Source organism: Sinocyclocheilus grahami, unplaced genomic scaffold (genome assembly GCF_001515645.1).
Source record: "Sinocyclocheilus grahami isolate Dianchi unplaced genomic scaffold, SAMN03320097.WGS_v1.1 scaffold268.1, whole genome shotgun sequence".
NCBI lineage: Eukaryota > Metazoa > Chordata > Actinopteri > Cypriniformes > Cyprinidae > Sinocyclocheilus > Sinocyclocheilus grahami.
In genome coordinates this window covers 796,964-817,321 of record NW_015505447.1, presented here as the reverse complement: position 1 = coordinate 817,321, position 20,358 = coordinate 796,964, and the positions used below count along the sequence as shown (strand labels likewise).

The window sequence follows — 20,358 nt, the reverse complement described above, 5'->3', positions numbered from 1 at the left end:
ATATACATGTTTTTTTTTCTTTTTAATGGACATCAGAACATCTTGAACATTTTTATGAGCTGGACAGGTAAAAGCTGAACTACATGAATATTAACAACAGCATATTTTAAAGCAAGACAAGAACACAACATACATAAAATGTTAAAATCTCAATATGTTTTCATTAAGTATGGAAGACTGACATCTATATTTATATGCTAAAAATAAAGGAGGTGAGAATAACTAGTCTGTGACTTTTAGAAGTCACATTGATTTTGGACTCTTCTCTTCTAAAAAAAGCTTTTCACATGCTGGAAAAAGGTCTATAATCCAGCCATTTAATATAAACAATAATGAGTATATAGAGGAAAAAGCAAACAACTGTCTTAAGTTTATATTGGATTGAGTCTCACTATTTAATGTTACAGATGGGGCTAACACTGAAAGCCAAGACTTGGACTATCACTATCAAAAAAGACAAAACGTCAACAAAAAGAAGAACATAAAACAAAGGAGTTCATACTTACCAAATCCTGGGGCTGTGGAAAAGAAAAGCATTATGGAGAAAGAAAGACAGGAGCGTGTAGGGGTAGAGATAGGAGAAAGGATTTGGGGGTGGGAAAGAGCAGGCTCGGGTATTGAAGTACTCACCGAGGACGATGGGCTATAGGACCTGGTTCTACGCCGCCTTCGTTTGTGCTTACGCCTGCTGCCTTTCCCCCGGTACGAGTCCTCACGGTCCCGATCGCGGCCCCGGCGGTAGTCATAGCTGGGCGAGGTGTCGCGGGAGTAGTAGTTGCTCGGCGTCCCGTGCTCCCTGTCCCAGTCGCGGCTGTGGTCTAGGCGCCGATAGCTCTCGCCGTAATGTCTGTCGTAAGGCCTGCGGTCTGAAGAGCGGTTGTCGTAGCTGGGGAGAAGATAAGTGCCATTTAACACTTTACAGAATTACAAAATGATTCTGCTTCAAAGTAACCACTGCATACTTCCTGGTTTTGAATTAATATTCATTAAAAAAAAAACTTTACCATATTATCAGGTTTAAACATTACCACAGGTTAATTATTAAACCTTAATAATTAAAGTTTAAACCATTTTGACTGCAAATAAAGTCAGTGGTGAATACTGCATACATAGAGGAAATTCAAATCTGAAAAATTATTCATAAGAAATCCAAAAAGAGAAGAGGCAAAGGAACTACTAACTTCATCTCATGTAGAACTAGTAAATACAATAAACGTACCATATGTTAATCAAATAGCAATTTATTTGGGAAAAGAAGTGATTTATCTTTTTTTTATTTTTTATAATGTAATATGCTGATTTGCTGCTCAAGAAACATTTCTTATTATCAGTGCTGATAACAGTTTTTGTTACTTAATATGCATATTAAAAAGTAAGATTATTATATTTATTACTAAATATACACAAAGTAAATATTACTATTGTAATACTTCCCTGAAAACCAACTGCTATCAGCTTGTGCTTTTTTCAGCCGTGTAAGGCATCAAGCAATGGTAAACCATGAAATTTTGGTCAATGGTTCCAGTACTTGATCATACCTCCTGGATCGGGCATAGCCGGGATTCTGTCTGTGTCCTCTCCCCCTCCTCTCACGTTCACTGCTGGAGGAGAACGTCGGTGAGCGGCGATGCCGAGGTTTTCTCCCTCGATCTCTGTCCCGCTCCCGAAAACGACCTTGGTAGCTGCAGTGGCTGGCCCTCTCCGAGGATGGGTACCGTCTGGAGTGTGGCATCTGCACAAGCTGCAACAAATATATTATGATAAATACACGGGGGGAAAAAAAAGTATAATTAATATTTTATTATATATACACATACATATATATATATATATATACACACACATACACACACACACATATATATATATACACATACATACACACACACACACTTACATACATACATATATACACATATACATGTTTTTTTTTTCTTTTTAATGGACATCAGAACATCTTGAACATTTTTATGAGCTGGACAGGTAAAAGCTGAACTACATGAATATTAACAACAGCATATTTTAAAGCAAGACAAGAACACAACATACATAAAATGTTAAAATCTCAATATGTTTTCATTAAGTATGGAAGACTGACATCTATATTTATATGCTAAAAATAAAGGAGGTGAGAATAACTAGTCTGTGACTTTTAGAAGTCACATTGATTTTGGACTCTTCTCTTCTAAAAAAAGCTTTTCACATGCTGGAAAAAGGTCTATAATCCAGCCATTTAATATAAACAATAATGAGTATATAGAGGAAAAAGCAAACAACTGTCTTAAGTTTTTACACTATTATTTACCCTATGTGTGCAGTTTATAGAGGCAGGTCTAGAACAGGTCTTAAAACACTTGGAAGGACAGACAGAATGAGACGTTAACTTAACATAAGAAAATCTGAGATTTTAATTAATAAAATTTGCCACGTTATTTTTATTTTAGTGACACACGTTACTGTTAAGCAATACTGAATAATGAATAAAGGGCCACTCCGGTCTGCATGGAAAACTTTATATGATATCAAAGATTTTTATGCATATGTATTATGCATGAAAACATTAAGGGAGAAAATTATTCGAGACCTCAGAAAAATAAATTAGAGTTAAGAAATAAGAATTAATATGACTATTTAAACATAAACATGTATTTAAACTTCAAGTTGAAATACCAAGAACCTCGAAATTAACGGTAGTAACGAACGTGAGCAGATTTACATATATATATATATATAAAATAAGAAAAAACTACATTTTCTCTGAAACTAATGGATAGGCTAACCAACTAACGTTAGCTCAAGTTGTTATTGTTTTTCATCACGATTTCTTTTACAATGTAACAGCAGGGAATCCATTTATTAGTCGTCTCTATTGTTATAAAATGTGCGGCAATGTCGATACATTACATGGCATCGTAACGTTTGAAACACATCAGATAAATATGATATTTTTCTAGCTGACCAGCAGCTCTTCGCGTCGACGGCCATTTTGAGATCTTCTAATCTTCAACGGGCCATTTCTCAGATGCTCGTTCGTGGGTAATTCGGCTGAGAGTGGGGCAAAAAGTGACAGACAGTAAAAAAAAATGTTTTGTAATTACCGTCTTAGCAGCCAGTCCTGTCCGTTTATCCCAAAGAAAATCCGTGTTTACGCTTCGCCTCCAATTTTCTTACTTGGGACAAGCTCGGGCCCAATTAAACATTGAAGAAAAACAACTTCCGGTCCCTCCTCCAACCTTCTTTATACGCGCGCGTGCCATTTGCACATCCGACGTAAACAACGCAATATTTATTCCGTGATAATGATCCGCAAAAATGTGCAGTTACCAAATAACAGTTACTACAATAACCACAATGTCTTCACAAAAAGTAAACAAAGTGGAAAAAGAAAGAAAAGCTTATATTTGAAAGGGATTCCTTTATTTTGATTTTACAGTAGTAATAATTGTAGTTATTTTATGTTTGATACTACAGTGAGACTAAAGCCCCGTTCACACCAAGAACGATAACTATAAAGATAATGATATTAGCGTCCACACCAGCGAACGATATCGCCTGTTTATGCGTCTGCCGCTTTAAATGCTTGAGCTCGTTACAGCAGGACGGATTCTGATTGGCTGTCAGTGTTTCATCGGTTCGTCAGCTGGGAAAAAAATCGTTTTGAAAAGTGATTCCAACGATATCGTTATAGTTGTGGTGTGAACTATGCTATTCTTTAATATTGAGAACGATTTTTAGAACTATATCTTTAGTTACCGTGCTTGGTGTGAATGGGCCTTAACACAGTAGACAATTGTATATATTACACACATCATTTTGTCATAAAAGAGAAAAATGTATTCCCCCTCCCCCAACGTGATTATTTTAATAGTAATTGTTCATACTTAGCTTTTTTTTTACCTGCATATTTGACTTAAAATAAATTACATACAAGATAAAACATTACACAAAAAGTCGTTTTTTGATATTTGCACATTTTATTTACATCAAGTAAGTGGCTATTAACAATACTCGTAGAGGTTAAAACAATAAAAGCAACAACACAAACTTGAATATATTTTATTATTCTTTTCATATTCAAAGGCTCATGATTGGAATGCTCTTCCAGAACAGTGTCACAACTATGTTTCTGATGGCTTGGTGAAACGGTTTACAATGATAACACCTCTATTAAAGTTGTAGTGTTTTTTGTTGAAAGCAGTATATCAGAGCAGCCTTCCTGTGCACCGCAGAGAACCACAGCAGCAGAGCAGAACCTTCCCCTCCACACTGCCAACCTTATAGTTATAATCCCACGTCACCTCTGTACCCGCCTTGATGCGCCTGGTAAAGAGAGATCAAAGGAAAAACAGAATAAGACAACTTTCTGGTCTGGATATAACATTTAAAAATATAAATAAAAAGACCGCATGTGTTTTTATAAAAACAAGATTAAAAATAGCAAGAGTTTCCAGCAAAACTTCAGTTTCTGTAATAGAAAATGGAGCTGGTATTAATCAAGGCACTGACTTGCTGGCAAAGAACGCCACCCATGGAAACCGTAGGTCATGTGTGTCGACAAAGACGTTCTGAACAAACAAATTCGGACTGCAGCTATGCTGTAGAGAGAGATGCAGATTTAAGAGTAAAACACACACAAAAAATTTTTTCCGTCTACAATCACGAAAGGCTACGTTTAGCTTACGTTGATGAAGCGGCCGAGGTTGCCCTCTTGTCTGGCATCAATGATGTAACAGGCCTCCTCGCCGTTGAACAGTCTGCGGGTGTTGTTGCCAGTTAGAGTTGTCCTCATTTTCTCGTTCTTTGCATCCGTGGTTACTAGTGGTTTTACTCTTCTCTGGAATGACTTTCTGGCAAAGCAACGCTTTGGACCTGAGGTTTCTTGACCTGTAGACACAAATTATAGACACTAAAAGCATAAAATGAGGAACAGAAATGGAGAATAGAGAGAATGGAAACTGACCGTCCTCTCTCATTTGTTTGGTCACTTTCTTCTGAGCATCTTTAGATGTTTCATGTGGCTTATGGGATAGTTTTCTCACTGAACAGGTAAAGAGGACAGGTAAAAAAAAACATCAAGTTAGTTTGCTACACAGTGTTCCCGAAACATTCATTTTGTCTTATTAGTTACTTATAATTATGTACTTTTCCCATCACCAGCAAAGAATGCAAAACAGGTAAAGACCGTTACTCTATTATACTCTACAAATATATCTGGTATATTGCATGTGTTGTTTGTACGTTTCCCTATTAGATTAGCTGAGTTACCACTCGTTATTTGTATTAGTTAAAGCCATAAACACTGATATTCAGGTGTATGTATGTATCTTTGGTTTAATCTATTCTAAATGTTTGTTTCTTGGTATCAATATTATCTGCTTTTCATTCCTCAAACAATGATGTACAGTATGTGATTCTGAAACGCATCATACGATTTGTACTTTATTTTGGGTTAAAACAACAGAAATTCCAGACCGGCCATAAAACATGAATGAACCAAGAGCTTGTAACACTCCAAAGAGAAAGGAAAATTTGAAATCGCATCATATGACCCCTTTAATGTTTATGTGAATATAATGGGCGATATATTGCGTCACCAAAAATGATTGAGGTCATGTACATATATTGAGTGATAAGTCGATATATTGATTGCGACAGGCCTATTCAAAACATTAATAAAAACAATAACAGTATAGAAAAAAATACTAGTAACACTGCATCTTACCTTCCATTTCTTGTTCTGTGTCCAGCTCCATAGGTTCTTCTCTTTCTATGGAAAAAGCAACATAAAAGATTTCACAGTTGCACACAGACGTGAAAAGACATGCTATTGTTTGGCTAATATGTGCAAATGCTCATAAAGCTGAATATTTACACACACCACACACCTTCACTACTGCTAGAGTCTTCTCGGTAGAGAGTGTTTTTCCATAACGGCCCTGTTTTCATGCTTATGGTCTTCTTGTTGCTTTCGACCTCTGTGTCCGAGCAGTACGCCGCGCTCTCATAACCCTCTTTCAGTTTCTCCACACCCTCAATGAAGTCCAGGTTGGCCAAATAGTCATTGCCGGACACTGTGTCATCCTCATTCATTCGGTCTTCGTTTATTATTTTACCTGTGAGGTGATAGATGGAGGTGATGGGAGGAATTTTGTTGTGTTTAAAGAACTAAAATTTATGTTCACTTACCAGTGAAAACACACACAAATGTGCCCTTGGCTACATCATCTTTGCAGCGGATGCCCCATCCCTTGTGCTGTGTCATGAAGAGCTCCAGCCGCAGCTGCAGACCATGCTGAACCAGCCTGTTGCTGCATGTTCTTGGATCACAACGGCACAGAGGGTTACATTCATACACCCTACAGGGATGGAAGTGGAAGTGTGATGTCATTTTTGTGGTTAGAAATGTTATACACTACCGTTTAAAAGTTTGGGCTCAGTGAGTTCTCTTTTCTTTTTTGAAAAATAATTTGATACTTTTATTCAGCAAGGTAAAGACTTCAATTGTTACAACTTAATGTTGTACTTTTGAACTTACCATCCATCAAAGAGTCCTGAAAAAATTTATCATGGTTTCCACAAAATATTAAGCAGCACAACTGTTTCCAAGATTGATAATAATCAGAAATGTTTCTTGAGCAGCAAGTCAGCATATTAGAATGATTTCTGAAGGATCATGTGACACTGAAGACTGGAGTTATGATGCTGAAAATTCAGCTGTGCTGAACCATACGAGAATCAGACAGACAGAAAAACAGACAAAGGTCGTTTCTAACCCTGTTGGCAAGGTGGTTGGTAACCTCTTATGCGTGTATCCAGCACTAACATCCACTGGACCACCACTGCATAAGGACGTGGCTTCAATGGTCAGCTGGTGGCATGCACACTTTGACCTGTCACACATACAAATACAAAATGTTTAATAACAATTTCCATAATTTAAAAGGAATGTTCCAAGTTCAATCCAATTTACATAGTCAATGTCTTGTTGGTAATCTAAAATCAAAAGGTGTTATCAGCCCCTTCATTATTAATTAATTACTTCAAAGCCAAAAAAACACCTTATCTGGGAAGCCATATTTTGGTTATGACCTCAAGAATTATGATCACAAGAACTGTGATTGTCGGTTAGGAATTGGTAGATGCAGTACATAGACAAACTGGTTTGTCTAAACGGTTAAAAAAAAATTGGAAAATGTTACAATCTACATCAAATATTTTAAGGCCACCAACAACAAATAAGCAAAAAGTGTAGCAACACACTCAATTCAACAAGGGCTGACCCTTTTACTGTCTTGCCTTACAGACATCCATTGCAAGTGGCACTTTTGTCTGTTTACAAATTGAATGATGACTTGAGTCTAAAGCATCTTCTGAAGGAATGGACAACATGCCACAGATAAACAGCTGTAAATAAAGCTCGACCTGTACTAAATCTGTAACATACCTAAAACATTTCACACACAAATGCAGACTCAAAAAACTGTACCTGTCCAGACAACCATCTGTGCAGTCACAGCCGATCAAGAAGTCTGAGCTAGTATTAACAGAAACACCTGGAGCTGGAAATTTGGTTATGACCTCAAGAATTATGATCACAAGAACTGTGATTGTCGGTTAGGAATTGGTAGATGCAGTACATAGACAAACTGGTTTGTCTAAACGGTTAAAAAAAAATTGGAAAATGTTACAATCTACATCAAATATTTTAAGGCCACCAACAACAAATAAGCAAAAAGTGTAGCAACACACTCAATTCAACAAGGGCTGACCCTTTTACTGTCTTGCCTTACAGACATCCATTGCAAGTGGCACTTTTGTCTGTTTACAAATTGAATGATGACTTGAGTCTAAAGCATCTTCTGAAGGAATGGACAACATGCCACAGATAAACAGCTGTAAATAAAGCTCGACCTGTACTAAATCTGTAACATACCTAAAAAATTTCACACACAAATGCAGACTCAAAAAACTGTACCTGTCCAGACAACCATCTGTGCAGTCACAGCCGATCAAGAAGTCTGAGCTAGTATTAACAGAAACACCTGGAGCTGGAACTCTGTCTTTGGTGTAGCTGATGTTAGGAGCAAGCGTGTTGTCCACTTCATTAACGCAGGGCACCGGCAACACCTCTCTGCCCTCTGAGATGTCCGGCAGGTAGAGGTGAGGCTTGCCAGTTGATGTGGAAGGAGGTCGGGCGCGATTTACAAGAACAAATGGGTCCATACAGAACATTTCCAGGAAAAGGAAGTCACAGCGTGTTTCAAACAAGTACTCCTGCACTTCCTGCATGTCGCACAGGCTCCGCCCACATGGTGAACGATAGAAAATGTGGAAAAACACCTAAAGAGGGCAAATAACAAGGTTCCTTGAACAGCAAATCAGCATTTCAGAATGATTTCTGAAAAATCAGGTGACACTGAAGACTGGAGTAACAGCAGCAGAAAATTAAGATTTGCATCACAGGAATACATTTTAAAATATAATCAATTTCATATTGTAATACTACTTAACAACTTCATCAAATGCCACCCACCTTTCCATCGATGCGCCTTCTAGCAGTCATTCGCCTAAACTTAAAAAGCAGTGGGATAAGAAGTGGATTTTGACCACGGTGCATGTCGACTTGAGACGGTCTCACCCCATCCAGACATGCTGGACAACAGCGATGATGCAAGTATATGGACTTGTACTGGTGTTGCTTTGAAACACGCTCTTCTTCCTCAGAAACAAGCTCTTCTTCCTCAGAAACAAGCTCTTCTTCCTCATCAGGGGCAGGTCGTTTTACACTTCTAGAATATAGAGCCCGATATGACGTGGTTGGTGATGAGAAATTCAAACTACTCCGTAATTGAAGAAACAGTTCACCCAAAAATGAAAATTGGCTGAAAATGTATTCACCCTTAAACCATCCAAAAGTAACAGATTCATTGGTGAGCAAGTGATGTAAAGCTAAATTTCTCCAAATCTGTTCCCATGAAGAAACTACATTTTGGGATTGCCTGAGTGCAAGTACAATTTCAGCAAATTGTAATTTTTGGGTTAACTGTTCCTTTAACCAGGACAAGCCCATTACTCACCTTAAATTTGAGGTACTGTTTGCAGTAGCAGATTCTACTGTGTGCATACTATCCTTTGATACACAGACGGCTGAAAGCATAGTCAACCTCTGGAGGACGACCTTTGGCTGGAAAGCAGCTGACATGATTTTTTGAGGGCTAATAGATAATGTTTTGGTGACTGGATCAGATTGTCGGATCGCCCACACAGGAGATACAGCTGCTGAGGTGACAGATGTTGAAGTAACAGTCGCTGAGGCAACTGTTGTCAAGGAGGAGGTTATGTTGCGCTGAGGTGTGGCATTTCCTGCTAAACAACAGAGTTGGGCATGTGATGTCAGATTTTCATATCACAATTATATCTGAAATTTTTATCACAGAATTGTATTACATTACACACAAAAAAAGATAAATAAAAATGTGCTGTCCTCCTAAATGTATTAACTTTTTTAAATAAGAAGAAAATTGAACATTTAAATAAAATAACACAACAACAAAAATGTATAATGCAAACAAATGTTTCAAGAGATTAGACTGCAAAAGAGCACAACTACAGTTTTTTTTGTAAGGCTAATGAGCATGTTCATTAACCCAAAATACAGTTTTACTATATTTAGTAATATATAGTATATATATATATTATAAATATATATAAATAGGCACATGTCTATTTGGGAACATGCATAAAAGAGGCAGTATGTGCATGAAACACAAAGTCTACTTGTTACTGCAGGCTGTTGCGCTTTCTGTTGCTGTGGTTGTTCCGTTTTCTGTTGAGATGGTTGTTGCAGTTTATGTTGTGTTTTCTGTAGAGCTTTTTTCTGCGGTTTATCTTTAGCCAGACGCTGCTTGATATTTACAATGTGTTCCAACTTGTCTGAGCCTTTAAAAATCCACTCTTTCTGCTTGTCTTTCTAGAAAACAACAACAACACATTTATCAGCATCAAAATGGTCGACTTGTGGTATTACAGTGATGCCTTAAAATGTGATACAGCCTACAAAATTCACCAACAAATTTATCTCCAAAATCAGAATCTCCTAAAATCTGCCAGTAGGGTTAAGTGAGTTGACTGTGGGAGAAAACTTATGAAATGAAATTCTGTGACATTCCCATGAAGTACCCTTTGTTGTTCATGTTCCTTGGTACAAAGGCAATAAATAGTTAAATGCAGATGAAAGAAGAGTACCAGGTTCACAGAGAAATCTAGCATCCCACAGTGGATTCATTTTCACCTTAAAGCAGATCTGGATGAGGCTGCCATCCAACTGGAGCACCGTGCAAGCCTCAAAATTGCCATTCTGCATCGCCATGGTGTCTTGCCCCACGCGAAGCACCACAGCAATGGGGTTGGGATAGACACGAAGATATTCCTTAACCTGCAACTGTAATGTCTCATCCTCAATGTCCTTCCACACCTTTTTCACTGCAAAGAAAGTAAGTTTACAAAACTCTCTTTTAGCGGTCAAGTGATTACATGGGGTCTTAAAGGGGTCATATGATACAATTTCAATTGTTCCTTTCTCTTTAAAGTGATACAAGCTCTTGGAGCATAAAGAACACTTTACTTCTGTAAAGTTGCAAAGACTAGGCCTCTCTCATCTTTTTAAGTGGGAGAACTTGCACAATTGGTGGCTGACTAAATACTTTTTTCCCCCACTGTACAGTATGTGGAAAATAATGTGTTTTTTGAACCTTAAACCGCATTAAACATTTCATTACACCAAATACACAAAATACTGTTCTTTTTAGCAACATCATATGACCCCTTTAAACTAATGGCTGAAATGGAGTAATAAAGAAATTAAGAATGAGAATTTCTCACATTGTTTGCAGACAACATGAAAGTCTGGAAGTGCCAGGTAATCTACTTGGCCGTCATCATAAAACACCAAGAACCTGATAGAAACATTTAACAAATGGATTTAGTTATTATATCAGACATATACTATATTATATGTACATATATTAAAACAAAGAAAATAAGACACTTGTTAAATACTAATATTGAAAATTGAAAACAAAACAAAATGCAATAGCCTGGACATTATGCTAAATATTTTCTTTCATGTTTCATGAAAGAACAAAAAAGAAAAAACAGTTACTGTCCGCCTCTGGTCATTCATAATCACTACCATCCTGCTTTTGTGGGGGTGGGTAGGGGTGTTAATTTTTTCCCCCATAGGTTTTTAACATTCTAAAAGCTCTTTATTCCAAAGATACTACAAGCTAGTAGGTGTAATGTATTCTAAGTTGCATTGACATAAAAAAAAGAAATTTACTTTTGGTACTTAAGTACTTCTAAAAGCAAGTACTTCTGTACTTTCACTTAAGTAAAAATCTGTCTTTACAACTTTTACTTGTAATGGAGTAATATTTGACCAGCAGTATCTGTACTTTCACTCAAGTAATAGAGTTGAGTACTTTGTCCGCCTCTGTGAATGACCTGAGGATAAGAGGACTATCCCTTGAACATAAATTCACCTCATGCGATTCTTGCGCTCAGGAAGCTCAACCAGCACAGCAGCATTAAACGAGACCTTTCCTTCATCATCTTTGCTGCTGGCCACAACACGACAGCCAATAAACAAATCCTTAAGCACGGGAGGCTTCAGAGAGGCCACATGATGAGCAGGCAGCACAATCTCTTTACCACTCTTAAACTCCACCTTGTATCTGAGGCCATCCTCTAAAAGGAAAGAAAGATAAGACAGGTCAAAAATGCAACCAAATCCATTAGATTTTCACCTTCATTTGAATGTATTGTGGATTTACAGAATAGGTCAGTCTTACCTGCTGTTTGGACTTCCTGTACTGTTCCTTTACACCACACGTTGTGTTGCCTTTTCCCCAAAACTCCCATGCTGACATTGAGTTTTATCTCTTTATGTTCTTGAGAAGGCTTGGAGGACTCACTGGATGAAGACTTGGAACCTAAGACAGAGTCAGTGACAGAGGACAAACACTGTTACTGTATGTATGGATGGACATATGGATGTCAGGTATATGTATATGCATATATATATATATATATATATATATATACACATACACTTCTGTTTAAAAGTTTGGATTTGTTAAGATTTTCTTTAATGTTATTGACAGGAGTATCTTATGCTCACCAAGGCTGCATTTATTTGATCAAAAATTGAGTAAGAACAGGATTATTGTGAAATAGCATTACTTTTCTAGTATATATATATGTATATGCATATATATATATATATATATATATATATATATATACATACACACACATATACACTTCTGTTTAAAAGTTTGGATTTGTTAAGATTTTCTTTAATGTTATTGACAGGAGTATCTTATGCTCACCAAGGCTGCATTTATTTGATCAAAAATTGAGTAAGAACAGGATTATTGTGAAATAGCATTACTTTTCTACTATAACCGGTCTATTTTGATTTCTATTCAAATGTAATTTATTCAAGTGAATACATATCATTTTCAGCAGAATTCAGCTGAATTTTCAGCAGCCTTTACACCAGTCTTCAATGTCACATGATCCTTCAGAAATCATTTTAATATGCTGATTTGCTGCTCAAGAAACATTTCTTATTATCAGTGTTGAAATCAGTTGTGCTGCTTCATATTTTTGTGAAAACTGTATTTGTTAACTAAAATGTATGACAGAAAATGTAAGATTAGTCATAACTGATTAGTTCAGATACATCTGTAACACATTATGTAAAGCATGAGTTAATATACTGTGATATGAGCTGTATAAATAAAAAATAAAGCTTACTTTCATCAGGACTGGAAGATTCTGCAGGAGCATTATTGCCGCCGGTATCATCAGTAGTATCTGTCGATAACTCTGACTGTGATTTAGGGGGTTTATGATCACGGTCTATCAATGACTCTGATTGTGATTTAGGGGGTTCATAATCACTGTCTGACGATGACTCTGAATGTGATTCAGGGGGTTCATAATCACTGTCATCAGGACTAGCAGACAGGTCCTCTGTGTCAGAGGGGTCATTATTATTATCTGCAGGCGATGATGCCCTTGTTGTTTCCCTTTGTGGGCAGGAAGTGCTAGTACCAGGCGCAGTGTTTTTTGAAGATCTCAGCCTAGTTGTTGGACTTATTGTGGGCACAGAGGGTTTGGCAGATTTGCTCGTTTTTGGCTTTCCGGTCTCATCTGTGGACTCCGAATCATGGCTGGCAAGAGTTACAGCTTCTTCTGAATTGCTCGGCAATGATGACACTTCAGGAGGAATCTCTGTGGTTGACTCACTGGCACTAACTTTCAATTGTTCCGAGTCGCCTGAAAATGAAGGGATTTCTGAAGACATTGCCGACAACGTAAGTCCAGTGTTACTTACTGCTTCGTGATCTGAATTGAGGCTGTTTGACTGTTCTAAATCGCTTTCAAGCAAAGATGTTTCAGGAGTTAATGCTGTCAGCTGAGGTTCAGTCTTAATTGATGATATTTTGAAAGGTTTTGAAATGCTTGGAGGCGAAGTCATTTCTGGCTTTATTACCGACAACTGAGGCTCAGTCTTTATTGTTGCTATAGATCCAAAATTAGGACTGGCAATTGTTTCTAGTGTTTCTGAAGGACTCACTGCTGTCAATTGAGGTTCAGTCTTAATTAATTTTAAGGATGGACAGTTAAGACTAGCAGCAGTTTCATGTTGGTTTGAAATGCTCATTTCCCAAGGGGTTAATGCTGTTGGTTGTGGTTCAGTCTTAATTGTTGGTTTAGAATCTGGCTTTTGACAGGCAATAGATTTCTTTTGTTCTGAATTCCTGAGAAGCGAGGACATTTCAGGTGCTCTCGATAGAGATTCGTTCTTAACTATTGCAATAGAGTTTTCAGGTATTTCCATTTTTAATGGTATTATTTTTGATGCGACAGATTCAGAATGGCTGGTCTCAGGGGTCAAGGTTGATGAGGGTCTGTTGGAGAAGTCAGACGATGATGGTGATACAGCACTTATGGAGGAGGTTTTGTTCACCATATGGACTAAGTCCTGAACGAGTCTGGATGACTTCTGAATGGCCACAGTCACCTTTTCAAGCTAAAAGAAAAAATTAAGACTTATCATTCAAATTACCATCATTTTAACATTGCATTTAAAACGTTTTAAAGAAGTTAAAATAAAACGTTTGAAAAAATAATACATTTTTACCTCTGACCTCACATGCGTTTTCTTCGTGTCAGTTGCGGTGAGTTCAAAAATGACCATGCAAAAGACGAGAAGGTGTGGGATTATTTTGAATTAGAAGGAAACTGAAAAATTTTGTGTAAACTGTGTAATGTCAAATTGTCTTACAATAACTCTACTTGAGCGATGCGTAATCATATTCAATACAGGCAGGTAAGCGTTAGCTTAGAGGCTGGCCAAAGCCAGCAAATGTCAATCACGTCATTTACTACAACCCGCCGGCGCTGCGATCCCATCCACGCCGTCTATTCCTCTAACGAAGACCCACTTCGGTGGTGGTGCGGGATGTCCAGGCGCTTTCTGAAACTCTATCGGCTTGCTTTTCATTATCTCTGCGTGCCTGCGACTTCAGTTCATGCCGAGCGCGTTTTTTCAAATGCAGTAATTGTATTGTTAAAAATAAACACCTGAGGTCCCGTCTTTCACCAGACCATGTTGATAATTTCACTGAACAAATAACTCATGGTCTGAGTAAGTAAAATGGGCATTGTTTTGTTTTCAGACAACATAGCCTACACGAAGTACGTTTTTAAGAGCGGTTTTAATGCTATTTCTTGATAAACCTTCCTATTGTTTTTGACTTGTGTTTTAATATGTTGGGTAACGTTATATGAAGATTAAGAATTCTGTCAGGCTATTGATTGATTTTCCATTGTTCTGCATTTCCCCAGCTGATTTGAATAAATAAGCTATGCTTTGGCCGACGTTGAGTGTATGATTTTCTTTTTTTTCTTTTTAACGACCGCCTAAAATGAAATTATGCTAACGCGAGGCAAGTGTGCGGCAAGCGGAATTGAGGGATTTGACAGTGTGATTTATAGATTAAGTATTTCAAATATAGGCTATTATATATACTACACGCACGCACAGAGGTTTTTTTCTTACCATCTTTTGGGGGTTTCTTGCTTTTAGACTAGTCGGATACAAAACTTTCGTTTAAACGACAGTCAAATAAGTCGTCGCGCACATCCCTAATTAATACATGTAAAAAAAAATTTGAAAAATGAATGAAAACAATGAAAAATTAAAAAAGTTCAAAAAGCACAATTTAAAGGAATAAAAAAAAAATACAAAAAGAAAAACGTAATACAAAATAACCTTATTGTATAACCTTCTTATTGCATGTAAATAAAATTGCATGTGTGACACCAATTTTTCAGTTAACATTCTCACCATTGGTTCCAAGGTTTCTTTGGTGGCTGCAAGAGAAAAATACAACATGGTATCAGATTTTTAATTACAAAGCCATCCTTTACAATATTAATATTTCCAAGCACTTTCCATTAAAATGTCTTTTACCTCCCAGATCAATGACAACAATATCATCATCATCTCCATTGAAGACACTATTTTCCTGTCTATACTCCTCTTCATCTGTGACATGAATGATGTCAGGTGGTTCTCCTCCTCCTCCTTCCTCCTCCGAATCCTCGTCTCGGTACTCCAATCCCAGCATTCCATAAAGACCCTTCATCACCGACTCACACTCAAGGACTGACCTGATACAGACACAAAACACAGTCAAATGGTCACCGTGATTTGGAGATACTGTCATCAATCATTAAAAAAACACAGTAACTCACTCGTGGGCATTGCCATACAGAAGGTGGGTGTAAGTGGATTCCCTCTCCTTCTGCTTCACCCACTCCTCAACCTGCACCAGTTGCTCACGCCTCTGCACCAGATGAGGGTTTCGTTCCACCTCTGCCTGGATCCAGCGCTGCAGGTCATCCTTTGTCATTCTCAGGAGGTTATCATCATCTTTTCTGCTACTCATGGTTCTACTGTTGGAGCAACATAATGAAAAAGGCCAATCGTTAATAACTGCACAATAACTGATTTGCTCATAGCATATTGTGCATCACACACTACATACCTGTTTTTGAGTTTTGACATTTTGCATAATTTTCCGTATAAAGGAATAGTTGACCCAAAAAATTAAAATAGCTGAGAATGAACCCTCAGCGCATTCAAGATGCATATGTTCAGAACAGATTTGGAGAAATTTAGCATTACATCACTTGCTCTGCAATGGATCTTCTGCAGTGAATGGGTGCCATCAGAATGAGAGTCCAAACAGCTGATAAAAACAGCACAATAATCCACAAGTAATCCAGTCTGTTAGTTAACACCTTGTGAAGTAAAAAGCAGTGTGTTTGTAATAAGAAACTTCAAATCACTGCTTCAGGCTAAAATATGATATGTTCCATAATATTGTTTTTTCTAGTGAAAATGTCCTGTCTGAATCAGAAGAGAGATATGCACAGATCAAGCAATATTTACAAGTGAAAACTGTCCAAAAGTTCTAAACAAATTTGCCAGGGGATTTTGTTGTGAGAGGTCAACAGGGGATGGAAGAGTTATTACGGATTATAGACTTCTATTTTAACGATGGATTTGTTTCTTACAAACATGCCGCTTTTCACTTCACAAGACGTTAAGTGAGTGAGTGAAGTGACATGTGGATGATGGTCTGTAACCATGTGGATTATTGTGATGTTTTTATCAGCTGTTTAGACTCTCATTCTGACGGCACCCATTCACTGCAGAGGATCCACTGGTGGGCAAGTGATGTGATGAAATACGCCTTTAACTTGGATTTGACTTCACATTGGGATCTAAGCAATATTCTGTTTTTGTTGTTTAAGCATTTGTACAACATCTCTACATAATGTATATATTTGTACATAAACACCTCTTGAACAGACACATAGTGTGAATGCAGGATGCATATTGTCCAGCACTTAACACATGGCCAATACTCTTGATTGACAGCTCAAACGGCAGTAACTAGTAGTAACTTAGTTACTGTAATAATATTACTTTTTGCAGTAACTAGTAGTTTAACTAATTACTAATAAGATTTCAGTAATAATATTACAGTTACCATCCATAAAACAGCGTAGTTACTTTTGATGCCTCAACCCCGCTGATTTAAAATCCAACAATCAAATAATTCCTAGATTTATTTTCATGATTTTCAGGAATCGCACATGCATGTGATGTCCCCAGTGCAGCAGGCAAGCTTGGAATATGGAAAAGCTTACATTCAGCAGATAGAAATATTGCATTATATTGATTTTGTCAGGAATAAATATGATCTGAACACTGTTGTGTAAGTTGTGGCTTTACTTTACTCTGGCATTACATCCCACCGACACCCCTCTGATCAGCATGTGGTACATTATATAATTAAAATATCTTTTCGGAATCTTTTTGGCAGTTTCTTACAAACTTATGTGATTTGATCAAATACATAATGAAAGCTTCAAGCTACACATGACAACTCATGAGATTAATACAACACTTCTACTTGAATGTGACTATCAATCACTATTGAGTGTTTGTAATAACTTCTGACTGCGATCCAATGTGGATTTTGGTCAAATGGTGAGGCAGAAATATGTTGTTAGTAACATTCTAGAAGAATTTTATGTGGAAGGATACAATTCATAATGATGGCGTCAAGGTACACAAAATAACTCATGAAATAATTACAATACTTATACTTGAATGAGACTATCAATCACTTTTGAGTTGATTTAAAATCCAACAATCAAATAATTCCTAGATTTATTTTCATGATTTTCAGGAATCGCACATGCATGTGATGTCCCCAGTGCAGCAGGCAAGCTTGGAATATGGAAAAGCTTACATTCAGCAGATAGAAATATTGCATTATATTGATTTCGTCAGGAATAAATATGATCTGAACACTGTTGTGTAAGTTGTGGCTTTACTTTACTCTGGCATCACCCACATCCCTCTGATCAGCATGTGGTACATTATATAATTAAAATATCTTTTCGGAATCTTTTTGGCAGTTTCTTACAAACTTATGTGATTTGATCAAATACATAATGAAAGCTTCAAGCTACACATGACAACTCATGAGATTAATACAACACTTCTACTTGAATGTGACTATCAATCACTATTGAGTGTTTGTAATAACTTCTGACTGCGATCCAATGTGGATTTTGGTCAAATGGTGAGGCAGAAATATGTTGTTAGTAACATTCTAGAAGAATTTTATGTGGAAGGATACGGTTACAACTTCTGTGGGGCGTGAAGAAAAAGTAAAGTAACTAGTAGTGTAACTAATTACTGTTGCCAGAAAGTAATAAGTAACTATTACTTTTGAAAGGAGCAACTAGTAATGAGTAAAATATTACATTCTTTGAGTAACTAGCCCAACACTGCTGACATATGAAGAACTGTAAAGAGGCGTGACAACTGGAGGGAATATATAACATAACTTATATAACTCCATTCCCTTTAAACTGACTAGAATTAAGGCCTAATAAACCAAAATGTGGCTACTCTTTGCTATGGCAATATGGCAACCGCGTAAAGCAAGATAACAACACAAGGTGACATACATACGGTCCAGTTCCCCAACTTGCAGCTGTAGTATGTTTGAATCCTGAAGACACTCGAGTAACAATATCAAAAAGCGCGCAGCTGCAGGATTATATATGGCGGACACTATTCCGCTTGTTTATATGTTGGCAAAGCACAAAGTCTACCAATGCTGCAAGGAAAAGTCTTTATAGATAGCCTACAACTTACGACATTACATGAAAAACTAAAAAGTGCGCAATAAAATTAACTAAAACCGCATGGTGGAAAACAATGCCCAGACTGTTACTGTGCCTGTGCTGTGTGGCGGCGGACGCAGTCTACAAGAGACGTTCTGATTGGTCCAGTACACGTTGACGCGGGAGGATTAGTCACACCCACAAAACACTTTAATCGCTTGCCATCAACGAGGATCTAAAATAGGTGGACTTAACGGGCATAGTTGTAATTTTTTAAGTGTGTCAGCTCTAAATGATAATTATTGTAGTTTAACGCGTAGTTCCACGTGTGCTTTCTATCAAATGGCTATTAAAGATTCTATTTGTATTTTTAGTGCTGTAATTTATCGTCAAACTCGCTTATGGACGAACCATCGCACTTGCCAACTGTTACTTTTCTCAGCGCTGGCATAGATGGACCAATCACAGTTGGTTAGTCAGCCTGTGATTAGTCTTTGATGGAAAAGGATGGAACTCGGCGGATAATCATCTTTTTAAGTGGGAGAACTTGCACAATTGGTGGCTGACTAAATACTTTTTTGCCCCACTGTATGTTACAAGCAATGTCTGTATTTGGTATCTGAGAGAAGCAGAGAAGCTTCCAGAGAATAAATATTTATTTGTTTTATAATAATTCATCTGAATCATTATATAAACAGATGTTATATTTTATAGAAAAAGAGTTATCATTTTGAACTTTGTTCTTAATTTATTATGTGGTGCTCATGATAGATGTATGAGACATTTAAAGACCAATGCACCACATGTATCCACTAACTTTTATGTATGTTAGCCTATCAGAATCTGTGGAAATGGCGTCAACTGATCATCCGTATGACTATCAGTACTAGTGGGTCTATATTCTGAGTTAGTTCAAGGGTGGCTCCTCTTACTAATTTTCTACGGCCTTTGGAAGTGTGGAGAACTCTGTCTTCACTAAACTGTCTGTCAACTGATTGAACTTGACTCCTGGTGTTCATTGAGCATATTGGTCTCTCACTACGGGGTTTAACTGTAGTTCCCCTACAGTTTCACACTAATGCTGAAATTAAATCAATTCTGAAATGAAATCACCTGAGAGATTCAGAGAAGTAAGGCATGTGTTTCCCGGATGAATGACTTTCCCTCCAGCGTGCACGATTCCAGGATCCAATAGAGGAATCACTGTCTCAACCACGTCCACTCTCTGACAAACAAATGTGTCCATGTTTAATGGGAAATATCTAATTATAGCAAAAGGGGTTTCATAAACTCATGAAATTCTTATCTCGCGGGGCAACAAACAAATTAAATATGATTTTATATATATATATATACAGTGGGGGAAAAAAGTATTTAGTCAGCCACCAATTGTGCAAGTTCTCCCACTTAAAAAGAAGAGAGAGGCCTGTAATTTTCATCATAGGTATACCTCAACTATGAGAGACAAAATGAGAAGAAAAAAAATCCAGAAAATCACATTGTAGGATTTTTAAAGAATTTATTTGCAAATTATGGTGGAAAATAAGTATTTGGTCAATAACAAAATTT

The 20,358-nt window shown here is 37.2% G+C and overlaps 3 protein-coding genes across 6 annotated transcripts in view; all 3 read right to left on the bottom strand.

The window, feature by feature from the left end:
- Positions 1 to 379: 379 nt before the first annotated feature.
- LOC107599512 (dual specificity protein kinase CLK2-like) lies at positions 380 to 3,218 on the bottom strand. Of its 2 annotated transcripts, XM_016291129.1 has the most exons (4): positions 3,099 to 3,218; positions 1,539 to 1,732; positions 631 to 886; positions 380 to 518 (listed from the first exon to the last, which is right to left on the bottom strand). In XM_016291129.1, exons 2-4 carry the CDS (start codon positions 1,730 to 1,732, stop codon positions 465 to 467), a joined length of 504 nt encoding a protein of 167 aa, XP_016146615.1. In that variant the 5' UTR covers positions 3,099 to 3,218; the 3' UTR covers positions 380 to 464. The 2 variants fall into 2 exon arrangements, with proteins under 2 accessions (XP_016146615.1, XP_016146614.1); XM_016291128.1 differs by having other exon boundaries at positions 380 to 886.
- Positions 3,219 to 3,943: 725 nt separating this feature from the next.
- LOC107599511 (histone-lysine N-methyltransferase SETDB1-A-like) lies at positions 3,944 to 18,944 on the bottom strand. Of its 3 annotated transcripts, none has more exons than XM_016291125.1 (22): positions 18,631 to 18,944; positions 15,832 to 16,032; positions 15,548 to 15,747; positions 15,422 to 15,447; positions 12,820 to 14,101; positions 11,850 to 11,990; positions 11,541 to 11,745; positions 10,882 to 10,955; positions 10,292 to 10,482; positions 9,778 to 9,970; positions 9,078 to 9,366; positions 8,534 to 8,789; positions 8,043 to 8,340; positions 7,487 to 7,553; positions 6,774 to 6,890; positions 6,187 to 6,356; positions 5,886 to 6,113; positions 5,723 to 5,767; positions 4,961 to 5,038; positions 4,682 to 4,884; positions 4,507 to 4,595; positions 3,944 to 4,320 (listed from the first exon to the last, which is right to left on the bottom strand). In XM_016291125.1, exons 2-22 carry the CDS (start codon positions 16,023 to 16,025, stop codon positions 4,203 to 4,205), a joined length of 4,464 nt encoding a protein of 1,487 aa, XP_016146611.1. In that variant the 5' UTR covers positions 16,026 to 16,032; positions 18,631 to 18,944; the 3' UTR covers positions 3,944 to 4,202. The 3 variants fall into 3 exon arrangements, with proteins under 3 accessions (XP_016146611.1, XP_016146613.1, XP_016146612.1); XM_016291127.1 differs by having other exon boundaries at positions 9,078 to 9,363; XM_016291126.1 differs by having other exon boundaries at positions 18,635 to 18,944.
- Positions 18,945 to 19,876: 932 nt separating this feature from the next.
- Positions 19,877 to 20,358, bottom strand: part of LOC107599566 (leucine-rich repeat-containing protein 71-like) — a 13,724-nt gene continuing 13,242 nt past the window's right edge. The window contains exon 10 of the mRNA XM_016291208.1: positions 19,877 to 20,033. Coding sequence (XP_016146694.1) covers positions 19,877 to 20,033 — 157 coding nt within the window. The remainder of the gene's footprint in view (positions 20,034 to 20,358) is intronic.